The sequence below is a fragment of the Osmia lignaria genome, chromosome 2 (genome assembly GCF_051020975.1).
Source record: "Osmia lignaria lignaria isolate PbOS001 chromosome 2, iyOsmLign1, whole genome shotgun sequence".
Taxonomy (NCBI): domain Eukaryota; kingdom Metazoa; phylum Arthropoda; class Insecta; order Hymenoptera; family Megachilidae; genus Osmia; species Osmia lignaria.
Window position 1 is genome coordinate 9,288,045 of NC_135033.1, and position 20,527 is coordinate 9,308,571.

The 20,527-nt window shown below is 39.5% G+C and overlaps 1 protein-coding gene across 17 annotated transcripts in view; it reads right to left on the reverse strand.

Moving 5' to 3' along the window:
• Nucleotides 1–1,143: 1,143 nt before the first annotated feature.
• Nucleotides 1,144–20,527, reverse strand: part of LOC117607072 (dual 3',5'-cyclic-AMP and -GMP phosphodiesterase 11) — a 40,321-nt gene continuing 20,937 nt past the window's right edge. For 5 of the 17 annotated variants that reach the window (XM_076691738.1, XM_034330307.2, XM_034330309.2 and 2 more), the window contains exons 3-16: nucleotides 7,434–7,677; nucleotides 6,806–7,307; nucleotides 6,292–6,690; nucleotides 5,967–6,215; nucleotides 5,785–5,895; nucleotides 5,607–5,704; nucleotides 5,440–5,536; nucleotides 5,106–5,341; nucleotides 4,908–5,007; nucleotides 4,559–4,813; nucleotides 4,369–4,478; nucleotides 3,883–4,288; nucleotides 3,733–3,816; nucleotides 1,144–3,611 (exon numbers count right to left, since the gene is read on the reverse strand). In XM_076691738.1, the coding sequence (XP_076547853.1) occupies nucleotides 3,438–3,611; nucleotides 3,733–3,816; nucleotides 3,883–4,288; nucleotides 4,369–4,478; nucleotides 4,559–4,813; nucleotides 4,908–5,007; nucleotides 5,106–5,341; nucleotides 5,440–5,536; nucleotides 5,607–5,704; nucleotides 5,785–5,895; nucleotides 5,967–6,215; nucleotides 6,292–6,690; nucleotides 6,806–7,307; nucleotides 7,434–7,645 (3,033 nt within the window). In that variant the 5' untranslated portion in view covers nucleotides 7,646–7,677 and the 3' untranslated portion in view covers nucleotides 1,144–3,437. Of the gene's footprint in view, nucleotides 3,612–3,732; nucleotides 3,817–3,882; nucleotides 4,289–4,368; nucleotides 4,479–4,558; nucleotides 4,814–4,907; nucleotides 5,008–5,105; nucleotides 5,342–5,439; nucleotides 5,537–5,606; nucleotides 5,705–5,784; nucleotides 5,896–5,966; nucleotides 6,216–6,291; nucleotides 6,691–6,805; nucleotides 7,308–7,433; nucleotides 7,681–17,656; nucleotides 19,434–20,527 lie in introns of those variants that run through there. The other 12 variants (XM_076691746.1, XM_034330312.2, XM_034330313.2 and 9 more) reach the window with 8 other exon arrangements.

Here is a 20,527-nt window from a genome sequence, read left to right on the forward strand (position 1 = left end):
GTTTTCATCCAAAACGCGGAATATTTCCTTGCATGTTTTTTTAATAAAAGGATTTGCATGGTAGAGGCAGAAAATTAGATTTTGATTCTTTTTTTTTTTGTTTTTTTAAATAATATACAAGGTGGCACTCGGAGGGTTGGCCGATCAGCAGGGTATACAAGCAGGTGACATGGTCGTGAAACTAAACGGAGAGGACATACATCATTTGAGACACTGCGAGGTCCAAGATCGACTTGCCAAAGCCGGAGACGAATTTACATTGACTGTCGTAAGGAACCTGAAATTCGAACGAGTAATATCACAATGACACGATTTTTCCATTTCATACGAAACAATATTATGTAAATGCATTCGATTAAAGATGACACGCAAACTTTATGACTATTTTCTATTCTTTTTCTTCCTTTTACCTTTCTTTCCTTAAATGAAAGAAATGGACTTTCTTATTGCGTTTATGTTAGTTGGCCGATTTTCACGATGCATCTGGCATCCGCGATCAAGGTCCGTCGAGATAGGCTTGCAACATCTTATTATGTGTCGCCGATTGACCCACATTGCAAAATACAATTTGTCAACTATTGATTCGGCCTCTACTATGATCGTACCTGGTCTGGCAATAAGTCATCAGTCACTTAAGTGAACACTTTAAAGTACAGCTAATGTAATTTTATCTCAACGATCGATCAAGGCTTTAACAACAACCTGTTAACAGACTTTACGAAACATCTCAATTAAAAAGGGTAAATTTCAAACGAAATATTTGATATTATAGTACTAATAAAATTTAAGTAAAAGAGAATTTTTTAAATATGACAAGAAATAAAACAGCGGGTAAATAAAAGAGACCAACCATACGTGTATCACATAATTTAGTTTCGCTTTAATATATTAGATATTGTTTGATATAATATATGACTCTCATATCGTATGTTAAATCGTAATATTAAACGGCATACACCCTAAAACATCGTCGTATCAATAATTTACACGAAAAACTGTACACAACACCGTTATTCTCAACCGATCGATCAAAAAATCATTCATTCGATTTGACAGTCATACAGAAAAATTATTATTTATCATACTTTTTACACCCTCTCTCCCATTACGAAGTCAATGAAAATTTACAAGAGTCTATTGACGATTTAAAAAAAAAAAAAAAGAATACAATACAAGGACACTCGAACAATGATAAAGGAACATATAAGAGATACGAGCTATCGTTATAAGTAACAAATCACACGCGAACAAAACTGCTGATCTATCATTCTATTAATTGGGATCAATGTACGCATACACAATTTGTGAAATAAAATATCTTTCAAGAAGATACTTTGATTTTTTAAGTAATATGATACACCAGCGATAAAAATGCAACGAAAGATATTTATAGGGTTTAATTATATAGCTATAATTATAATTAAAGCTACAATTATAGCTATAAATTCAAAGTCACAGCTATAGTTATATACTGTACGACGTAACTTATAACTTACAAATATCTTTCGGTTTGCTTTTCAACGAACATATGTATCTTTTTCTTTCCGTGACTCAAATGAATCAAGACACGTCGTCCCTTAATCATAATATTTTTAAACGATCATCTTATGCAAATTATCAATAATGATATGTTTCCGTCGAATTTAAAGGCGTATCTTTTTTTTTTCCTTTTTTGATCTGTATGATTCTGTGCGAAGAAAAAACGATAATTCGAGTCTAAATGTATGTTACAAAAAAACATTAATGATAAGCAAGATAAACAACGGGGAAACTTTAATCATATCCCCCCGTTGAACTACTAATTATATAATAATCAGCACGCACAACAGACAATTAAAATCATTGTCATATTTAAGCAATAAAGATCACGATTAACCTTGATGTGTAAAATGTGCACTTTGGTTTTCCACGAATATATTATATATAAATTACAAACACGATTCGATTTATAGTCGAACGAGTTTCTCTCCGCACTAATGGAGAAAATTTTCATATAAATCGCGATTCTAAGAAGACAGAGCTGTTTTTTTCCTTTACCTGTATATATGAATTATTCAGGAATCATTCGTTTCGTTAATTGAAGACCTAGATGACTGTATCGAAGATCAAACCTTCTTCTCAAATATCTCACTTCTGAACTTCGAATAATTTTTAAAAATTTTATGCAGAATGTTTTGAAGGTCCACCTAAAACAATAGGTAATTTTATTAAAAAAAAAAAAATGATGCTTTTGTTGAAAATGATCCAGGTCTTCAATTTGTAATGAGCATCGTGTACAAAAGGAAGATCGACTTTGTTGTGACTCCTCCTGGTGGGTTTTTTTTTTTTTTTCATTTTTCATAGCTTTTATCTTGTTCTTCTTCGTCCTCTCTGAACATCAAAGATCTGCCATAATAAGTATACGTATAATACGATCAGGTACAAGAGTAGCATCTAAGGGGTGATCTATTTTATTACTAAAGAGAGGACGAAGTTCCTCGATCGTCTTAAACGTAATTACCTTCAAGCCTCCATGTATATGATAATATTCCTTTTTTCCCATCTTTAAGACGTTCGGGTATTGGAACAAGTTGTTAACCCGTATCTGGTATGATTGAATCTATTAGATCTTAATAATTTCTTTAAAAAAAAAAGTCGAAATTTAATTGTACAAGTTATGCTAACTGCTAAAAACAACGTACTGTATATAAAATAAAAATAAATGTAATTTTCATCAAATTTTTTTATCTCATACCAGTTACGAGTTAAACTTAAACTTTGTATGACACCAAAGAAAACAATCAAAATTGGTTCCTCAATAATTAAAAAAAAAAAAATATTTACTATTTCTTCCTGCAATTGCAATCACGAATGATTAATACCAAGAATGTTTCTCAACGATCAGTATAAAAATGAATAAATTATAACTCATGATGTTTGTAATACCTATATACAGCGTGTTTTCGACCTGATGGCATCTCAGAAAAAGGGGTGAATCTACCTAAAAAAGTAAGTCGAAAATGTAGGATTATTGAAATTTTTGTATTTTAAAAGAAAAAAAACCGCGTTAAATATGTGGCGCTATCTAGTATCAGGTGCACCAAATGAGCTTTTTGATTTTGCCGATAGGGAGCGCAAAAGATATATTAATTTTTAGTTCTTCCCGCCAACACCAGGATACGCTGTGATAGTTTTTTAAAATACGAAAAAATCTCACTCCACATCCTCGACTTACTTTCTCAGGTAGATTCATTCCGTTTCCGGTTCTGTCAGCGGGTCGCAGGAACACCCTGTAGAATCGAGACAAAGGTGCACAGCTGAAAGAATATACTGTGATGGCGAACACCTGCCTCCATAGATTTCTTTTGTTCCGAAAAACAGGCAAAAACTATAATCCATGGATTAGCTCCTATTTATCTGATATTATTACTTATGTTCTATCGTTTCGATAAGAATAATTATTGGTCCGCCTGCTCACTGGCTACTTCGTTATCGGACATCGGCGGCGTCCTATCGTGATTTGTACAGTTCTCCATTTTACATCTGGATTCAGCGACTTCGAGCCAGTGTTGTTTATTCTTGCGCACACCTTCGACCAATGGTTCCAACTTATCCGATAATAAAGCAAATGCCTGTTTGAACAAATTTGACAAAACAAAATATATTTAACAGACGTAGAAAAATTTGTATTTCGAGGGTTAAAAGCCTAACCGTTCCTCTCTGTAAGCTATACCTGTATAGAAATCAAGTTACCTCGTAAATAGGAAGGCAGATCGAATCGATGAAGCCAACTTGCATAATTGGTAGCTGATCTTCCTTTTCTCGATTCATAATGTCCTATAACATCAATTACAGTGAAAAATAAAATGATGATAAAATAGTTGAAAGCATAGTAACACCTACAATGGGAGTGATATTGAGGGTCCGCCTTTCAATGTCTCCTTGCTCGAAGAACTCGCTACTGACTAATTCTGCTACTCTTTTCTCGACATCCCAAGGTTTCGTTATAGCCGCCAGATCGCAGACGGTCATTAACATTCCTCGTAGAAGTTCTCGATGATCGCTATAAGCCCAATTGTAATCACCACCCCTGGCTAAACTAAGGAAAGCACCCCTTTTCCGGAAGTATACCGCTAGGTCGGTAGAAAGGATCGCCTCTTCGAGAACTTTTACCACGCGAGAATATTCTTCAGGCGATAAATTCGACAGGATTTGGTTCCCTTGACTACTCAGTATCATCAGACACTGATCGAAATGATGATGCTCCATCGTCGATGTCGAATAGAGTTGCGCGAGCGGTGACGATGCTCTGGAAATGGAAAAAGATCATTCGATGAAATTACAATTATTGGGGAATTAAATAAAAAATTATTTTGTTTCCTCTCTTACTTAATTTGAAAAGAGTTATTTGTGCCTCGATGATCTAGATCGTGACACAAACAAGCGATAATAAGCGCAAGGCATTCGATCTCCCCAAAAATTTTCCACCATTGTGTGGCCTGAAAAACAACATATTTCTTGTTTATTATTTATTCGGTCGATACGCAGTCGATATTGATAAAATACGTATTGAACTTACAGTTAAAATAGCGAACATCATTTGAGCGACGTTAAATGCGTGACGCCAATTGTGATAGGTAACATTTCTGTAATTCTTTTTTACACTTAGAAGCCAACGACAAAGTACGTCGTAATCGATATGAAAACGTTCGACAAAGTCGAGATCCAAAAACATGCGAAGACAGGCTGTTAATGTTTCGTCGTCTTCCATGTAAATGTCGTCAAATTTAAAATCGTGCAATTGAAAATTCGCTGATGAAGGCACTCTTAAGCCCTGTAATAAAATAAAATAAAGAAGCTCGACACAAGTATTAATTTGCGAATTTTCCGAATTTTCCGAATTTTCCGAATTGAATTTGAAAACGTACCCTTAGTCTTTGCGCATCTTCTAACGATGCCGAAGCATGGTAACTCAATACTTCTAACGTGACGCTCTGTTTGGCCATTGCTATCACAGCTTTTTCGTACCTAAATGAATCATAAAAAATGAACGTAAACTAGAAAATTTTTGTTTGCTAAATCAACCATTCATAAACGCAACGCTCGCGTCTTTTTGGTATATTTACATGTGCGTATTATGAATGCCCATGCCACAAAAAATAGCGAACGCTTCGACGAAATTCTCGTCATTTTTTGTAAAGGCAAGGTCGTTGAACTTGTTGATCAGTTGAATGACACCGATGATCTGACCCGATGAGTTCTTGATGGGCATACAAAGTATGGTACGATGCCTAAAACCGGTACCATCGTCAACCGAAGGGTCGAACCTTGGATCCTCGTAGGCATTCGGTATGTTTACCGTCTGAAAGATTTATTCATCGTAATAAAAATGAAAATGATTTTTTAAAAAACCAAACATATTAATTAAAGCTCGTTTCTGGTTTAATTACTTATACTTACCTCACCAGTTGTAGCAACGTAACCAGTGATGCCAACATTTATTGGGAATCTACTCTCGAATGGACTGCATGAACAAAACCGAATACATGTAAGGTTTCTGAGGAAATTGAATGATCGATGGTAATTGAACAAAAGAAAATAAGAACGTAATTACAAACTTCATTCACCTAGTGCGAGAATCGGAATCCTCGCCAGTAAGATCGTTCGCCTCGAAATCGAATACCCTTGAAAAACTACCCTTCGATGCTTTGTGCACGAGGAGAACCTGAAGAGAATAGATACACAGATAGATGTCTCCTTTTTTTTTCACTAAAATAGAAATAAGAAAAAAGAAGATTAATTCACCTGTACCCGTTGACACTGTATTAACGATTGGGTGTGCGTTAATATTCGCAACACCATGTGTTCTATTGTGCTCTGTTCTTCGAAAATCATTCTAGCCAAATCCAAAAGTACCTATAATTATTAGGATTATTTAAAATTCATATGACACGAAGTAAAAATAATTGTATCAGAAATTTATTAACCTGATTTCTTTTCACTTCCAATTGACTCTTTTCGTACAATTGTGCATTCCTCAATCCAATTCCACAAAATTGCAAATAACCAGCGAAAACTTTCTCATCTTGCGCGGTGAATTGTCCTTCACCACCGAGTTTGTTAATCACTTGGGCAACACCGATCACATCTCCGTTACAGTCCTTTATTGGCATACATAATAGGGCTCTTGTTCTATACCCTGTTAATGCATCGATTTCACGATTGAACCTCGAGTCCTAGAAATATCAGACGAATTCACGTCAGAATTCTATTCTAATAAAAATTCTCTTCGACACTTGGATAAATCTTTACCTTGTAAGCATCTGGTATGTTAACAGGTTCTCCACTTTCAGCGACGTATCCGACAATTCCCGTGCCCCAGGGAATTTTGATCTCGTCTTTCTTCTCCATCTCGAGTAACGTCGACCTTGAACACACATCAAACAACTTCGAGACCAGGCATCTGCTCCTCGAGTATCCCGTGCCACCACGTTGTCCCGAGTTCCCGTTCCCCGTTTTATTTAGGTTCGCGTTGCCACTCGTATTATTCGACGAGGTATCATGATTTTGCGATGAAGGCATGCAACCACCACCTCTTTCGCCCTGTACGAGAAACAGCGAGCCACGATCCGCGTGCAACAGGGTGCTCACATTCTGCAAGATCTTGTGACACAACGACCTCACGTCTAGTTCGTTACAGATGTCTTTAACCTACGATCAAATTCAATTCCTCTATTTAATAGATACGTTTCAAACGGAAAAAAAAAGAAGAAAAAAAAAATTAAACCATAATCAACGCATCGTACGATGAAAAAAATTATTCTACCAATTCAAAGATGAGATCCTTTTCGTCAAGATGCCTGAGTTCGTGTCTGGATCGTCTTTGAGGTCTGTTCGAATTTCCAGAACCGACCTGCTGAACACCCGGTTGGCCGGAATCACCGGGTGACACGCTCAGGAAGGTCGGGGTCCCGTCGATCGTGTTAACGATCGGTTTCAGCAAACCACCGCGTTCGAATTCATGAGCCGAGATCTTTCGAACGGGGGTGGTCGCGCCTGATCCACCAGAACCACCCCGACCAGAAGACGATGTACCACCCGTATGGGTCGGACTCGATAGTTCCATGCAACTGCTCGACGATGATGTTGGAGTCGCGTGTGATACCAGCCACATGTCCACTGTCTGTCTCGTCACTTTCCTATCGACAAACAATTTCCCTCTCCTTAATTCAATGTTAATTAATTTTCTTATTGCCTGTTTTATCGATCTCCAACATCCACGTGGCATAGAAAAGGACAGTTGTGCTATCGTATTCATCGATGACTTCCTATTAATACAAATAGACAATTAACGAATCGAATCGAGGCAATCAATGAAATATTAAGCAAAGAAGTTTAGCAGACGGCGCGTGAATAATAAAAGTGAGCCGAGGAAAATGAATAATAAAAATAACCTTAGAAAGTAGTCACTGACGAAATCAGGATGTTCGTCGAGCCAAGCTTCCATGCGGGCGTATTCCGGGTCGTAAACGGCAGAAGTGGAACAATAGTAACCACCACCGGTGGACTTTCCATCTTGCACTTGTTGCAACGTGCCCTGCACCGACATAACGGTCTGCACCCCTTGCATCCCCTGCACACAAGGAGCTGCCGTCTCCGCCGTCATCCTCGGCTCTTCGATGCTCCGCAAGTGCAGGCCTACTTGACAGACGAAACGCGATCGTCATTATACGAAATTTTACAATTTTTCAGAAACACAAGGTTCTCGGAACTCAAGGATTCGGTATCTTCGTTTTCCCAAAGATCGGATAAAAATCTTACTCGGTCTTTTTAACGTGTTACGATTTTTGCATTCTTTTCGATAACGAAAATGCTGACGATGCAGAATGTTTGAAAAGGTGAGTGCGTCGATCGTGAAACGAATATAAAATTCGAATATAATTCTTGTTTCACTTTTCTTGCGTCCTCTGTAGACTTAACGGGATTGTTTTATAACAATGACTACAGTATAATAAAAACATCTAACCGAAGAAGACGAGTACTTTGACCCTCGTGCATCGTCTGTTATTCTTTCATACGTGTAACAGTGACACCATTTTTTATTAAGAAATTATGCAAGTCGAAAACATGTTTGGGTTGAGATCCAGGAAAATTCGCAGTAACCTTTGAAACGACCCACGTGCTTTTGTTATTTGCATAATGCCACGAGCATTTGTAGGACAAATAAATAAGAAAAGAAAATTGCATTGAAACTCGGAGAAATTGTATAAAAGAAAGGTGCAAAGTGTGTGCGTAAAAAATGGTAGCATCCTTGATTCTGCGTGACCAAGAGGGAGATGCCTCGTTTCCTTCTACCGCTGTTAGGATCGTAAGTCTTCATTTTCACGAGAAACGAAGCGGCAAGTTTGATGAAAACATTTCACGCAACAACAACTTGCAAGCAAGTCTGCCTCGAGCTTTATCTTTTCCCTGGGGAACGCTAAATCCCAAGTATCCGCGGAAAGAGGAAACAGAGGCTTGATTTTCTGTTTAAATCAACGCTGCACGCAATTGAATATGGAATCGTGCAGTAAAATGTTCTTTAATGCTCAATTTCTGATACTAATAATTCTAACTGGAGCATTTTGTTAGAATTCAAATGATTTTAATTCCTACTCAAGTTCTAAAATTTGATTTTTCACCTCCAGTACATCTCGATAGGTCGAAACTGAAGTTGATGGAAAAATCCTGATTACTATCACGTTATCATTAGCCTCTCCCTCCTGTAATCAGGATCCAAAGAACCGACATTACAGAGGGATCATGAGGCGCATTAGTTGGTCCGTTACCAGTTCGAGCATTCAACGGTGAATTACCATGGGACTTTTTGCAGTACGAACAAATCAGCCACATAGGAATTTTACTGGGTAAGCCGTAACCGTGTTTTTCCACGGGTTTCAACGGGCTGGCAATGCCGGGATTATTCCGTCCTTCCGTAATTTAACTGACGACAAATCTCTGGCAAAATATAGCCGAAGGAAGGACATGTTTGACCGACCAGCATTGATACACCCGAATCTTCGTATTTCCTTTACAAATATTTTAACAACGTATCCATTCTAGCACATTTCTCTATTAATATACCTAATTGCAATTAGAAATTTCATTAAAATTATTTAGCGGAAACTAACTGCCACGTGAAATTGGCAAGTAGATTTAAGTCGAGCAAATTGGTTGCACAACCAATACCTAGCGTATTTCACAGTTCCCACGATTCGAAATAAACGCTGATTACTGGTATGGCTCATTATCGCGCCATAACTGCTAGCCGTCTCCGGTAATAGTATTGGAAATGGTCCAGACTAGAATATACTGAAACTGAGGACAGATACTAACCAGTTTCAAATCTAATAATTTTTCACACGATTGCGATTATCTAACATTTTCAACGTGAATCTTTTCAAATTTCAAGTTTTATGAAAATTTCAAACGCCATAGGGGTATTGCACCTAGATGGTATCGAACGTGTCGAGGTGATTCGTCGAATTGTTCGGTTGATCGCGTGGAATCGAAGCCCGTTACCACTAATGGTGATAGTAGCAATCGCATTACGGTGCTGCCGGTGTTGAATGACGACGAATAGTAAGGTAGCAAACATGCAAGCAAACGGCCTTCGTTCGCCATGACTTGACTCGGTGGCGCCAAGCTGACCTATCTTGTGTACACTCGCGATCAAATCAAACTTCCCCAGGAAAAACGATGATGCCCTCCCCCTTAAGCATCGCGGGGTAGAATGACAATGCAACGTAGGGGACCCCGTATGTATACCTCCACTTGGGTATAAACTTCTGCGCGAGAATATTTCAATTGATATTTATTTATTATTCATGTTTCTCATATGTTAAATTTTAAATATTACTTCTTTACTAAATTAAATTGCTTTTAGTAATAAAATTTGATCGTGAGTGTACCAATGAGCAATGGATCGGCCACACCGATCGCCTTTGACTTCCTCAAGGATCGTAAGTTTGCTGCGCAACGCTGGCTCGTTTATTTTCTGTCTTTGACAGTAACCAAACGACAGAAAAGCAATCAACTACATTGTGCTTTTCTTCAACGACTCGTGGATATTTTCCAGCTTCGTTCGCGATGATTTATCTACGACTACTGGATTAACGTCACCTCGATGCTCGAGTAAAATCGAGAAATAATTATTGAATTATAACGACACAGCATGAAATAAATTATAAATTAGCATACAGATAATAAAATGAATCCCAATGAATTGACCAATCGCTGTAAACTATAACATTAATTAATAAACATATTCGTGTGAGAATTTCCACGAAAGTCAATTAAAATGAGAGATCAAAAAAGAAAAAAAAAAAAAAAAAAAAAAATGAAACGACAGTGAAGTATTTTATACGTGGAAAAACCACGTTTCTCGGCACAATTAGGTAATTTGTTGATGACTTGCAGTTTCGTTACAGAGAATTTCAGTGCAAAGTTCAGAAACAACTCGACCACCGTAGTAAACGTAATCGCCAATGGAAAGATAAACGGAAATCACCTCGCTATCAGTGGTAAGTGACACTAGCGTCAGCGTGAGTACAACTTTCGTAAGACAAATCGATTCGTAGTATTTGCAATTGTTCGAAACGACGAATAAATTATCTGAAGAGTGTTTCACCGAAAAAGTCAAATCATTTCTCAATTCAGCCTCGATATTTCGGTTAGATTTAAGTACGATAAATAATGAAACGCTGAGATCGATCGATAATTAGATCGATCTATCGCTTCGTGTACCGCTTTATCTGATTACCTAATCGAGTACGCAATTTTCTGTAATCATTGCGTTTCATAATAACAGCGGCAACACAATTACATTGGAAAAATGATCGGTTACTAGTGATATTGGATTAACCGTCAAGGTTCCACGATAATATCAACCTTGTTCTCCTATCATTTCCAATTTTTCTAAACCAATTTCTATTCTTTCTCCTTGGATTATTTTCAACGATCTTCGGTTCGAAAGGTCGGAGCGAACGATCGTCGAACGGGGCACGGTTCCAAGGGTGACGGAGGCCGATAGATCGACGATGGTTGATTTTATTGACAATAACAATAGGTGTATGCAGTTGGTTCGGTTGGTAGCGGTGATCGGATATCGAAGAACAGTAAAGCTGCAACAAGAGCATGCAACCGACCGGCCTTCACTCGGCTCGGCTCGGCCTGGTGGCGCCAAGCTGACCTATCTGTTTCCACCAACACACAACAGCTCGCTTTGCATCGGGCTTGCCTTGCTCGACTGGCTGGCTGGCTGGCTGGCTGGCTGGCTGGCTTCATAGGAAAGTGCAGACGTGCTCGTGCAACCATATTTCCCTGCCGTGCTATCGTACTTACTGTACGGTTTCTTTCACGTGCGCCTACTCGCCGATGACGTCCGCGTAATCGCGGTAACCTCGCTATTAGAATTTCTTTTTCTCCATCCGCGCAAGGTCCATCAATTACCTCATAACATGCACGTTCTTCATCATCGTCTATCTTTTTTTTTCAAACCCGCTACACTCGTGACGCGTACACGGTCACTGGTGGCCGGCAAATTGATATTAGAACGAATGATAATTAAAAGGATAATATTCGGAATGCGATAAAAAAGGTGATCGATCGAATTAAGATAAGGTAAAAAGAATGGTTGAATGAGCGGTGGTAAAGGAAAAAGCGAACGTGTCCAAGGCGAGATTGAGACAGAGTCTTCGGGAGTAAAAGAACGAGATAAAAGGAGCGAAAGAGGAAAGGGAAGATACGAAAAACGGTAGCATTGAACTTGACACAACGACGAAGTACCGTGTGGTGTTTGCAGGAGAAGAGGACCGGTGCTACCGGCATTCAAAGAGGGGGATACACGATGAGGGCGACCAGTCGAAAAGCAAGTTTTCAGTGGCCTGTTCGTATAAATTCAAAGAGTAAAGGTGAGGGGCCCCCAACGGACACGAAGAGAGATCGACGAACGAGATGCGATAAATCCTCCGTTCGTTCGTTCCGCTTTTCTCTTTCGGAGCATCCTTCGGACTTTGACGCGATTCGGAATTAGAAGAACGTGTTCATTTCCGCATCCTTAGAAATTGAAGCTTACCAGAAAGGCTACTCGGAACTCTTGTGTCGTCTCGTAAGTGTTATTTTACTCCACTTTTCTGTCATCGAATCATGCGAGACTTTCTATGCGTCGAAATTGGTCGTTACACGATATGATATAATCTAATAGCGTCTACGCGTATCTCTGCTTCTTCGAGGCTGATTTTTTTGTCAGTTTCTCTGCGTTAACCTTCTCGTTGGTATACGTCCTATCTCTTTTTCTTTTGGCCACCTTTTTCTTCTCTTCCGGCTCGCCACCGTGCGTCAAAGCCTCTTTCGTACGTCATTGGTAGCCAGCTGGGCAGCTGCCGAGCTACCGGCTACCATAATCGCTCTCCTCCTGTGATTCGTTCTCTACGATCGTACATATACGTTTACGACAGCCGGCTAATACGGTGGGGCGTGAAGCAAATCGAGACGATTCGAGAAGAACGCATTTGTTCGCGTGGCTCAGACCATCGGTCCGCGATAACGCGTCGCCGATTGACAAACTGTCTTTTACACTCTTCTTCGTTTCAGTTACCTGTTCGCTACAATTTTTTTTTTCCTCACTTCAAAATAGAACGATAATTCGACGTTAGAACGACGGAGCGAGGATGGTAGAGCTCAAGATAGTCAGAGTGGTAATTTTTTCTCTTCTTTCACCCTAATGTAAATATGAACTATGAGTTGGCGCCACATTTCTGTAAGTTCGCGACGACGCCGCTCCGGATCACCGGTAGACTGTTGTGATAACTCTTCTGTCGGACAGCTCACGATTACATGAGCAGAAAAGAAAAAAGGCATAGCAGCGGTAAGAAACATAACGGCACCGCATTCGTCGACGACGCTCGGTTTAACGCGAACCGAAAACCAAGTAAACGGGTGCTCTTATCATTCACGTACAATCGCGATCAAATCAGGCTTCCCTAGAGAAAATCTCGATCTAGGGGAAAGCAACCCCTTCGCTCGAAAGTTAAACTTTGGAGAAATATGAAATTTCAGAATTATCGTATTTACTTAGAATGGTGTCAAGTGTCTGGTATCGCATTTCGTACGAAATATTTATCTTTATTTTCCTTTTTTTCTTTTAATAATTTTTTATGAGTGGGCCAGGCCCCATATTCGGTATCCCAAGAATGCAACAGTCTCAGAAAATACTTTCGGTTTCTCATTATTTATTCTATCGTCATAGAACTCGTAATTGTTGCGTGACGTAGAACTGTGCAAAATAAAAGCATCAATTATTCTGAACCTCTTTTGTCCAATGTTCTGATGACAATTCTTTAAATTCTGATCGTTTCAAAATATACCTTGACGAAATAAAGGACATATACCTACATTATACCCAAAACATGTTGCATGCGTTGTGATTTTTAAATTGTTTTTTAGACCATTCAGCTTTCCCGTTTTTAGCTTTTGCTTACGTAAGAGATATTAACGTCATCGTTGTTATCTTTTTCGGAGATTTGTATTGTTTCGAAGATTAAAATCAGCCTCCTAAAAAAAATATCTATTCCATCGTTGCCCTTATTAAAAAAAAAATAAATGATCGAGGACGAGAAATTTCGAGTATAATTAAACACCAACATTTTTTCATGCCAAAAAGTGTCGCTACTTAATTTTCTACAAGCGTTCAACATGTATTGACGTATTTTTTGATTCAGCTAATATCACGTGCATAGCATCCAAGATGAAGTTGACCCACTTATAGATGAAGCTTCAATGAAATCACTGCCATTCTAGTTCAACAATTCCGTCTACCAGTGACGATGAAATAAAAAAAAAAACTAAGTCTGTACACTCGCGATCAAATCAGGTCTCCCCATGAAAAATGGTGTTTATCAGAGTTGTACTTAATGTCTGATTATCACCTAATCACGTAATATAAATATGTAAAACGGTACATTTTCTAATTTGACGTGGACGAATCGTCTAGGAAGGCAGAATAAGTCGACAAAGGAAAATAAACGCGTTCACGTAGCACAGAGGAAGCAGCAAAAGCCAGGAGGAGCTGTGGCAGCTCTCGTCTTCGAGGTCCACTTTCGGTATGCAAGAAGAGAACGCGGCATGACACGCGGCTATATTAAACTCAGCCGATAGTCATGTGTGTGAGTAAGCTCCGAGTAAAAGCTTGCAAGCACAACCACGCTTTCCCATTTAACCCAAATCAACGATTCTCTCTCTCTCTTTATCTCTTTCTATTCAAGATAATGTCATTTTCACCTTGATATCCTCTATGGGAATTTTCCTTTCCTTCGAAAAATTCCCAGACCAAAGTTCCATTCGCAAACGAGATCCTGCTATAATTAACAGCTGGGAAAGATTGCGAGTGGAACCGCTTGCATTTTATAGCAAGATAAATAAATAAATGAAATTTAAACGGAGATCGAAAATATGATAAATATACAAGAATTTTCATTTTTCACTGGAACATATCAAAGGATAAACAAAGAATGATATAAAAATTCTGAACTCGTTTGAATCCTATTCCCGCTTATTTATTGTCCTTCACCGGCCATTCTTCAATATCGTATCACCTGCAGAACACAAACCGATCTGCGTGTACAGAATTTTTAGCCGACAATTTCCGTGGATGAGTCACAACTTGGAATCACAAACTAGTTGGAAAGTTTCCAGTTTATTGGGAAGACTCCGCGAAAATAAGTGTATTCAACGACGAGGAATTAAAGTTTCAAATTTTCTTGCACCCGATGACAGACATTGTATAAAATTTCATCTTTTTCGTATGAATTTTAACATTTCGCTTGTATCAACAATTTCGAATATCTTGGAATATATATATATCTTCAAATAAGACCACGAAATTGACCTATTTTTCATGTGATTCGATAGAAGTATCAAGTATCCTTGAGGTTATCTACTCATAAAAGGATTTCATACACTCAGGGTACATCGCATGCACGTATACAAGGTTCGTATTTTACCACTACTTTTTACGATACCTTGGGGGATTATTTAATATCATTTTCTTTAGGATAATGGCCTATATAATCCAACCTAATCTCTGGTATAACTTTCCTTTGACTTTTCTTTTTTTCTTCAATCATGGTGGTAATTGTTAAAAAGCTTTCAATTTCAGACCTTTCATTGTGAATCATGCTTGAATCAACAATAATTTCAGAAGCCTGTAAATATAATTTTTTTTTTTCTTTAATGATAGACGTCTTCCTTCTTTTATCTGTATTTCAAGATACCGAATGTTTTGCATTTTACAATGTTTAAAAATATTGATAAAGGTTGTGATAAGTTTGTTTTATGTTTCCAAGATTGGAAACAAATGTCACATTATCAAACATTCTCGAACGTAACAGGTAAGATAGAAGATACGTATAATGAGAATGTCTAAATTGTTTTCTGTACTACGTTCGTTCGCCAATATGTAACATAAAACGAAGAAGCGTAACGTGCAACGTGTCTGAAGTTTGTAAAGTTACGTTTCACAGTCACACGTGATTGGGTGTCGTGATAGCAAGCGTTCTAGGCGAATAACGACGCGTATTTGCATTGGCCAAGGTAACTGTCGTTATAGCATTGCGTAACGACACCGATTACGAGAAGCACCAAGTCCTCCGTTTATGTTGTGCCGCTATTTTCCGCTATCACCGCTAGAGGGAGATCCGCGCCACCTAAACCGATTTTCTCGCAAGTACTCGGTTAACTATCCATCCACACATGCCGATACTCTGATCTGACTTGAATCCTTATATTGAAACGATAAAAAATTGAAGAAAGATGGGTAAAAAAGTTGAAAATTTTCAAAATTATTATCCTCAAACGAATCGGTTAGAAACGAATGATTATATATTGCTTTTCGTCAACAAACGACGATGCCTCGTTTCGCAATATCGCGTGTAAAAAGTGTCGGTTGTACCGACAAGTGGACACCGGGAATAGAACTCGTACCGTTACCTAGAAAGTAGAACCAGGGTAAAAAATGATACGCTGTATTTAAGGTACACATTCTGGGGCAGCAGCGAATCCAGAAAGAGTCATTGCTGTAATTACAGAGATACAGGAATCCAATTATGATTTTATTTCTACAACACTACTGTTGCTTAGAACTCGTTCAAATCTATCCAACTACACTTTATCGTTCCTTTTCAACCATTTCAACTTAATTTAATGAAATAATTTTTCAAACTTTCCTTGCAACAGTGACGTTGATAAACTTATGGTACAATGTAAGCTCGGTCGGTCGTTCGTTCAACGAATTTTGAATGCCAAAGACGATTGTCGAACAATTCGTCAATCCTGCTCGTGAGGTTTGTCAGCTGCGAAATCTACACACACAGCGGAGAGATTTATCTGGTGGCACGAATAGGGGGGCGGGGGAGGGAGCGAGTTATCGCGAAGGGAATATGGATTTTTACGATACCTTCTGGTAATCTGTCGAGCTATTACGCTATTACGATCTGGGGGCTACCAATGGGGTCCATGCTGTCTATGAAGGAATCACGTTACGTACGCATGCAGCTACCTACGATCACGCGTGTGCACGCGCCTTTTGGTACAAGAACCCGTACGCTGGACGCCTTTATTGCAAGCGGCTGCATGTTGTGCGTCCATGCCGACATAAATTTGTCAACGCACAAAAATTAGCATCGAATGCAACAAACAACGTAAATGTTCATTAGTACGGACCCAGGTTGGTGCGTACACCATCGAAAGGAATAAAAAAAAAAAAAAGTAGAGACACGAAAGAGCGTACGTCGTGCGACGTAGTTGTCAACGAGCACCGTTATCAATAGCACGGTGCAATCGTACGGGTAATAAATCAGATCCGCTTCGTAGAGAAGCAGCGAACAACGTTTCTAGTAGAAAAAGAAAGCAACTTGGGTGTCAGACGTGGCGCGTCTTCTCGATGGAAAAGTTTCGTGTATTCGAAAGTAGCGCTGTTTGCGGTAAAAAATCAGACCAACGAACAATTAAATTTCTGTTAATAAAGAGTGAAAAAAAGATTTATCAGCTTTCAAGTGTGCAACGTTTAATACATCCAGCATATTCTGATCAAGGAAGCAATTTATAACGAATCAAAACATACGTATACGTTGAAATACGTTTCATTCATGAATGATTGTTCCACTGCATCGAACAATGAAAACATGGCGGAACATAGATAAAAACGCATTAAAACTGATATCGGACAGTCGATGACATCACTGTCATAGTGCTTTGTTGTTGTGTCTCTGAGATTACGGAAACAACTGCGTTTAACATTTCCTTCCTTTTTTCTTTTTCTAATCTCACAAGCAGAAGATAGATATACGTACGTCAATTTTCATTAGGATGACGTATAGGAATAATTTAATGAATTTCAAAGAGTACGTTATCTTCGCGCCAATGTGGCATCGTCTGACCATAGTGACATAGTGTCAGAAGCCGCAGTGAAAATGGGCGTGTGTAGTAAAGCATATCGGAAGTATGATTATTAAGGGGATATCCCCTTATGATGAACGCCCATTTCAGGAAAACAACAAGGTTCCTCCGGGGAAAATCTATTCAGCCAAAGTATTTCGTAGGGATGAAAAGGTAACGGAATAAAGCATAATCGGCAACTCACATTGATCGAAAATCTTAAGCATAGCTTTCTTCAGCTGCATAATCGTGCGCTGAGCGTGGCGAGGCGCCTCGACCAAGTGAGACAATCAGGTTCATAAGACAGCGTGGTCGTCATGTAAGAACGAACCGCTGCTCGTCTCTCGTACAACTCGTTTCTTCGAGAGCAATCCATCCTCCGGAGACGAAAAACGGCCGGTTGTCCTTCAAGGACCGACCGTGCGTCTCGCAGGACGTTGTTCGATCGTCCTCCGGCAACAACAACAGTAGTGGATCGCGATTCTTCGCCACGGCTGCATCCTTCTTCCTTTCCTTGATACACTTTTTCTTTTTCTATTGGTCACCGTTACCCTCCACCAGCGACCCGTTCCGTTTCGTTCCGTTCCTCTTCTCTTCTCTTCTCTTCTCTTCTCTTCTGTTTGTCCGTGTCCGATTCGAGGCTGTGCGCGGCCCGACGACGTCCGGGCTCCGGACGCAGCACACGCGCAACCACACGCCCCACGCGTGTTCCACAGGCACAAGTTCGAGGAAGCGGCGAGTATCGTCACTTCCGCCGCGCTGGAATTCGTACGATGACTGAACTGGCCGACTACTCTCCTCTCGTGTAATCGCTCCCACGTAACGAACCGAACTTTCGAAGCAAATTCGTTCCGATACACACCCACGTGGTCGCGTTCGGAAAACACTAGGATAACACCTCTTTTCCCTTCAAACTATCATCAAGAACGGAAAAGCCAAACGCAACGCGTCCGATTTCACGCGGATCATTTCGTGACGGACGAACGCTTAGAATTAGTCGTAAAGGATGTTCAGTGATCGATCGAACCGATCGCTCGAAGACGTGGCACTAATTGTTAACACTGGACGGTAAACGAACGAGAGACTGGTTCTCGTGTGCACGGTTAGGTGAACGACCGGTATTTGTTGCTGTTCCCTTCGATTTGATATCGTACCCGTCTACCGCATCGTTTCACGATCTTTCGATTACGCCGAGCGGTTCGATTGGATCAATCGGAGTCGGAATCGGTGCACCGCGCACGGTTCGTTGAAGGAACAGCTGATTAATATATACGGCGAACAACTGCGTATGCTTTTACCGCAACTTCCCGCTCCAATCTCGTACGACTTACTTCAAGGTTTCAATTCTTCATCGTTCGACGAGATATCAACATTATTTTACCGTTTAAATAATTTTATTTATTCTTGAAAATCGAACAATTTCTCGCTGGTTGTGTCACTTTACTTTTCAATTCTCGATGCGATTCGTTACACTATGAAATTCGAAGACGAATGATCGATGGATGTCAACGATATCCGGAGAACACTTGCCGTTCACAAACGAGCACAGATGACGTACATGTCGTGATGCACGCGCACAACTTGTTTACGTTTTCACTTGTTCTTTCGTCAGACTTCGATCTCCGATTCAAAAAACTCCGACTTCGTCTTCTTACACACCGGTTACTCTCCTTACGAAATCGCCTCGATCTTTTAAAAGACCGTACTCTTTCTGTGAACGTTAAACGCTCCTTTTTCATTTGATATCGCTCGCACGGTAACGTTTACGTTCCACACGCGGAGCGCACTCTCTTTCCGTTCAAATTTCTATCTCACCGTAATGAAAATTCGACGAATTCTTTTAAATATACCAACAATGGTCACTCGAGTGACCGTTACAAGGGGGAAAAGAATAAAAACATTAATTTTGATCTGGTCACGTATGAATAATACGCTTATCGCGCTATTCGCACGCCTGACGCTTGCCACACGAGAGTTGAACCGCGACTGCTGTGCCGAGCCGAGTCGAATCGAGTCACTCGCGGCACGGCGCGGGCTCGAAACGACCCACCAGAGAGGGAGGGACAGACGTGATTGGATAAAATGAGATACAACGATTACGCCAAAACGAGCGACAGAGAGAAACAGAGTGAAAGGGTGCGGAGAGAGGGGTGAGGGTAGGGTGAGCCGAAGGAGAGAGAATTTCACAGTTAGCGAGAAGAAAGGAAGACTGATTTTAGAGAAGCTACGAGCTCTGCAAAAGGATAAGAAAGCAAGAATTAAAAGGGTATTCCAGTGTAATCGATAAGAAAAAAAAAAAAAAAAAGAAAGGAAATCAAAATCTTGAAAGATTTGTTAATCTTTAACTGATAAGAGGAATTACATTTAAGTGATTTCCTGTACACGTTTTTTTTTTTGTTTAATTAAATCTTGATCATTTTTGATAGCATCGTTTGACAAATTTAATTATTTTTCCCCCTCTTTACCCTGCATTGCAGTGCAAAAGAAATCTGAGAAAATTGAAGTGAATGAAAGATAACGGGAGGTTAAAGAAGTTAACTATAATTTAATGTTGTTATCGAAGGGAAAACCATTTATAACGAGGAAAATTGATCGATTGCACACGTTTAACGGGAATTCGAGCATGGAGAAACAAGTGGTCCGATCATCTGGAAATTCAGTCGGCGAGAAAATGGCAAAGTGCATTGGCGTCACTAAAGCAAAAGAGAATGATGGCTTCGAAGACGGAAGGCCAGATAAAAATTGTTATCTATTCTGTTCGACGACGTGTATGTGCTTACATCGGCTTTCGTGTGATAACCACGCGGCCGTTCATCTATTTACATAAGTATACCAACGAATGGTATATAACAGGGACGAAAGAAACTGAAGGTGGAATGAAGAGAAATGTATAATAAATTATATTCGAATACCTGGAAAATAAAGTAAAATAATTTTGCTTGATGGTCTCCTTGTATGCCAGTGTTTCTCAAATTTTCTTACCTCACATTCGAGTATCTATATATTCCTTAATCAATTGCAACCCTTAACCCTCGAACGGGCGGACCATGCAGAGAGGCACGATTTAAATTTAACT